The sequence below is a fragment of the Pterocles gutturalis genome, unplaced genomic scaffold, assembly GCF_000699245.1.
Source record: "Pterocles gutturalis isolate BGI_N339 unplaced genomic scaffold, ASM69924v1 scaffold29364, whole genome shotgun sequence".
Lineage (NCBI taxonomy): Eukaryota > Metazoa > Chordata > Aves > Pterocliformes > Pteroclidae > Pterocles > Pterocles gutturalis.
Genome location: NW_010129063.1, coordinates 1 through 5,148, shown reverse-complemented (window position 1 = coordinate 5,148; position 5,148 = coordinate 1). Strand labels below are relative to the sequence as shown.

Sequence of the window (5,148 nt, the reverse complement as noted above, 5' to 3'; positions counted from 1 at the left end):
AGCACCTGTATACAGAACTGTTCTGCCAATATAGAAAGAAGTATTACCTATTTTTGGGTGAGGGAAAATCAGCAGCTTTTTTTTTTATATTCTGAGCAGCAGATACAGGATACATACACCAGAATATACACCTGTCTCTATCTCATGGAACACAACAGAACTCCCAAGTACTTTAATGCGCAAGAAGCAGCTACAGTGATTTTTTCAGTTTCATTAAAGTTTTAGTCATGTAGTGTACTCAGTCTTCAGGGTGTGCCTGCAAGAACTGTGAGATCATCTTTACACTACTGATCTTGTCTTACAGGGTCCACGGTCAAGACCGTTCTCCCTCAATCTCAGCTTTCTTTGGCCAATCAGTTCAAAGCATAACTTCAGCTCAGAGCTAGTATTGTACAAAAAAAAAAAGTGGTCCATTCTTATATTTTAATTTTCTTCTGTTTCCTTCACACAAAAATAAGTGGCAACAGACTTAAAAATACTCCTCTCTGAAGGTCACAGATGCTGAATCCTCCCTTAAGCAGGAGACAGGGAATTATATCTTGGAGTATAGTCCAATTTTAGTTGAAGTAGTGAATGTATTTACTTCTTGAAATACTCTACTTTTTGGGAACCTTTGTAAGTCAGCAAAGCTTATTGCTTTTACAGTTGAAGAGCTTCCTAGACACTCAAATTATTTAACAGAGACCAGCTTATTCTGCTCCAGAAGAGGTCACATTTTTACTATCATGCCTTTTTGTGTCAGTTAGTACATTAAGTGTGGCTAGGCTTGTTTCCTCTCTCTGAAAGCAGATGGAGAAGTAGAGAGAAGCAGGAAGGAAAAAGGAAAAAGAAAACAACTTTGAACTTTAACCACACAGCAGAAACTTGAGTTTTATTGCACAGAGGATGAAGAACATAAAATCAAAAGTTCTACCCAGAACTTTAAACAATCAGTACTTCCATTTACTGCAAATTATAATTTTCAGCTATGCAGAGTAGTAAAGATGATAACAGAAATAACACTCTCGACAAAGCAGAAAAAAATGGATGGGCTTGCTGTTTAACACAAATTTACTCTGCACATCTTACTCATATGTATTTTATGTATGTGTTTTCTCATTCCTGTGCATCTTTAGCTTCAGAAGTAGATACAGGCAAGTTTTTCCATTACATTTTCTCATTGTCCTCTTTTTACATCAGAAAAATGACTGGTATTGAAGCACTACAGAGCAGTGAGACTTGAGGTTCGTCCTCCCCCTCCCACATCTTGTTCCTCCAAAGCCATAGTAATCACCATTTTCTCCATTTATTGTCTTCCTTGACCTTCCAAAGCATTAGTTCCATACAAGCAACTGCATCTTCCCTGGAATTATGACCACCGACTAGAGAAGAACAAACAAAAAACTAGAAGTGTTAGATTACGCATTTCTCTATAAAAGAATGGAAGCTTTGTTTATTAAGCTGAACAATTGTTGATAATATTAATACTTAGTATTCAGACAGTTTTTGGTGCAACTTCTTACTACCAGCATTCAAGGTAATTACCACATACTTCTATAGCAGTCAGTATTGTCTGGCAATATTCAGCCTGGATTAGTAAGCTTGAGTATCCAACATAACTGTCTTTGGAAAATCAGCCTCTCCAAGTCACGTACTTTCAAATCAGAATTTGAAACCGTAACAGATAAGAAGCTGATTTTGCAACTAAATGGTAAATTTCAAATTTGCTTAATTAAGGAACATCTACTTGTCCTGATCCACTGAAACGTTCCACAAAATGCAAACAGAATAGAGTTAAAGGATTTAAGTTATATATGTTCTACATTTTTTTTACACGTTTAGTCAAAGCTTAAAAGCCAACAACTTACAGGTTTACTCTTTGACACTGACAAGCCAACTGTACTGGGAGGTGGGGCAAGGGGGTTGGAATGAGTGAGCAGCTGTGTGGTGCCCATTGTCATCCAGAGTTGTCAACCACAACACCAGCCATCTTACTCTCCAGCATATCCTCTGCTGTCACTATACTATTGAAGCAAAGGTATACATTTGCTGTCCTTTAAAGCTTTGTCTTGGATAACTACCGTGTCAGTTTTCTGGGTTATTCTCGTCTCCCATTTCACAATGCAATATACCAATTGCTTAATAAGATCCGGCACTCTTACCACCATCTTGAATTCTCCCAAGGTAGTCAGCCATCAGACTTCTAAGTGCTCTTTTGTGAGGCAAACCTAGCTGATGAGGAAACACTACTGATGTGTCCACTACTGTGTCATGAATTAGCTGGAAAATAGAGGCCACAGTAATGATTACACATCCAGTTACAGTCTTGCACCTCCTTTACTAATTAAAGAAATACCATCTAGCATCTAAATAATTTCCTTCCTCAATAATATGCCCAAATTAATCCTTGAGCCCCAAGTATCACATCATCTGTCTTGTGTTTTTCTTATTCTTTTTAGACTGGCAAGCTGTCGGGCAAGAACTGGGGAAAAATCACGCTTTGCAGTGATTTCTGTTTACTGCACTGACATTTATTCACTAGTTATATATACACACAGTGAATGTGATTCATTCAGGTTTTAGACAGCCAATACTATACTACAAAGTCTCATTTGCTTGAGCCTTTAGATATCAATAGCAGGGAAGCCTATCAGAGGTAAGTTCTAATTCTTTCATTAGTAATAATGACCTAATCATTGAGGTTGGAAGGCACTTCTGAAAGTCACCTTGTCCAACCCTCCTGCTCAAGCAGGGCCACCTAGAGCTGGTTACCCAGAAACATGTCCAGATGGCTTCTGAGCTTCCACCTCCTAGGTGGAAGACTCCACAACTGTGCCAGTGCCTGGTCACCCTCACAGTGAAAAAGTGTTTTCTGATGTTCAGAGGGAACCTCCTGTGTTTCAGTATGTGCCCACTGCCTCTTGTCCTAGCACTGGGCACCACTGAAAAGCCTGGTTCACATCCTCTGTTCAGGTATTTATATACATTGGTAAGATTCCCTGAGCCTTCCTGAGCAGATGGTTATGGTTCTTACGGAATATTGATGCCTTTGATATCTAATAGCATAATCTATGCATTTCTGGTACTTAAGGTTTAATTACCTGACAGGCAGAAAAATTATTTACAGAGAGTCTAAGAGCAATGCCTTAGTACTACTTGAATTGTCACTGCCTTTTATGCATTTGCCAGCATGAGTTCAGCAAGATCAGAAAACATACAATTCTAAATTTCTGTGAACCCAGAAATAAAGACAATATTATTCAGTAGTGATATATGGTTGCACAGCTAGAAGCACAAAACAGTCAAGCACGACACCCAAAAACCAGAATCTTTACCACACTGTGTTTGCATATACATCTCTTCCTTCTCTAAATGTAGTTGTTAAATAATAGCTATATCAGAAATAACACTAAGTCCATTTAATTCTTTTTTCATACATGTTGATCTGCCAAAACACGACATTATTTTCCCTTTTGAAATTAATTAGAACACAGTAAAAGGCAAGTAGTCACCTCTTAAAATTGGCTTCAAACAGGCTATCATACCTTGAGAATAAGTAAGTAATTTTCTAAGCTGTGTCCAATTAAAATTGTATCTGCACTGAACAAGTTTAGTAATATTGCCTGTACATCCCGAAGAGATGTTGTGGCATTCTTCAGATCATCCTCCATTCCTCCAGAGAGCCTAAAGACAAATTTAGAAGAGCTTCATTAACAGAGACACTAAGAAATATCTAGAAGAACTAGATTTGCAGTCATCATTCCCCCAGCCTCTCAAGTTAACACTAGCAAGCTTTGAAATCACAGTATTGAAGTCAACATAAGGCTTCTTCTCTATTCTCTTCCTTTTCACCTAGGCAGAGTAAGAAAAACCAAGCTAGATTATATTAACTTAGCTCTACAAGAAACTGATCCTGTTTTTTTAAGTATGGACTAAAGGCAGGGCTCTCAGCAAAAAAATATTGCTGTTTAAGAAGCAGGAACACATCATGTTGGTTCTCCTCCAACTTTTTTTTTTTTTTTTTTTACAGTGAGCCTCAAAACTTGGGTCTTCTCAAAGCAGTTGCAGGACTTCAAAGAACTAATAGGAATCCAAAACTTGTCTTCCAGGTCTCAAAGACAAAACACAATAGGAAGACCAAATACAAGTGATCTGCACTAAGTAACAGACATATCTTGTTAAGCTTTACAGTCTGATGGCCTCATGTCATGTCTTATGACTACACTGCTTTTCTGTGAGACAATATTCATAGATGAAATGTGCATTTGCTTCTAACCCCTTAGGGAATTCAGCAAGTTCTGGGAGTTCTAAATTAATTTTTTTTAAGGAAGGAGAGAAAAAGTCTTCCAATGTGGAAAAAAGTAAATTGAACCAAGCAAAGAGAAAAGTCATTCTTAACTGAGCCTATAAGAAGAAAAACATCTTTCCTGATTGAAGGTCTTTGATTTACGTTACTAGAAATAGACATTTAACAGAGGCATGTTTCTTCTTATATAGTTATCTACTAATTTATTAAGTGTAATCCTGAAGTACTACAGACTTATACATGTTACCTTATATCGTAATCTACAACTTCACCATCTGGTTTAACAAATGTATCATAGACGACCTGTAGCTTAGCATCGACCACTGTCACTCTAGTTAGTTCCAAGCCATGGGTTGTGTAACACTGAAGAAAAAAGTAGATTTAACAAGCATTTACACAGCAATGATATTTCATTACATTCTGCAAATTGAACAGAAAGCAGAACTGCCTACCAACTCAACAGATCCAAACAATTTTGCTCACCGCATAGTCAACACTAAAGGTCTAGATACGCAGAGTGACTAGTCAGACTGAAGGTCTAGTCACGTAGAGTTACTAGTCAGAGTTCTGCAGACCTCGGAGACATGAGTTCCAAACTACTACAGATAGGAAATTGGTTCATAAACCAGTTCTATTAGCTGCACCAAAGTTTTTAGGTTGCTCATACCATCTCGCAGTCCAGAGCATATACACCATAGTTTCCATCTAAAGGCGGTGATTTAATTAATGTCTTCATGAAGCCTTCCAATTTCTCCCTTCTTCCATCATGAACATGAACCTGCAAAGTTTCCATTAGTATTTAAGTGCAAGTTTTACAAACTGCAAGACAATTTGTAAAAAAATGTTTTTACAAATACATTAAC

General features: G+C 37.5%; 1 protein-coding gene across 1 annotated transcript; it reads right to left on the bottom strand.

The window, feature by feature from the left end:
- Positions 1-1,269: 1,269 nt before the first annotated feature.
- Positions 1,270-5,063, bottom strand: LOC104466436 (putative exonuclease GOR-like protein; the record flags this gene model as incomplete). The annotated part of the gene is made up of 5 exons (XM_010079838.1): positions 1,270-1,361; positions 2,142-2,259; positions 3,525-3,663; positions 4,533-4,648; positions 4,953-5,063. Coding segments are annotated over 5 exons (576 nt in total), but the record flags the coding sequence as incomplete, so codon positions are not given.
- Between the last annotated feature and the right edge of the window lie 85 nt (positions 5,064-5,148).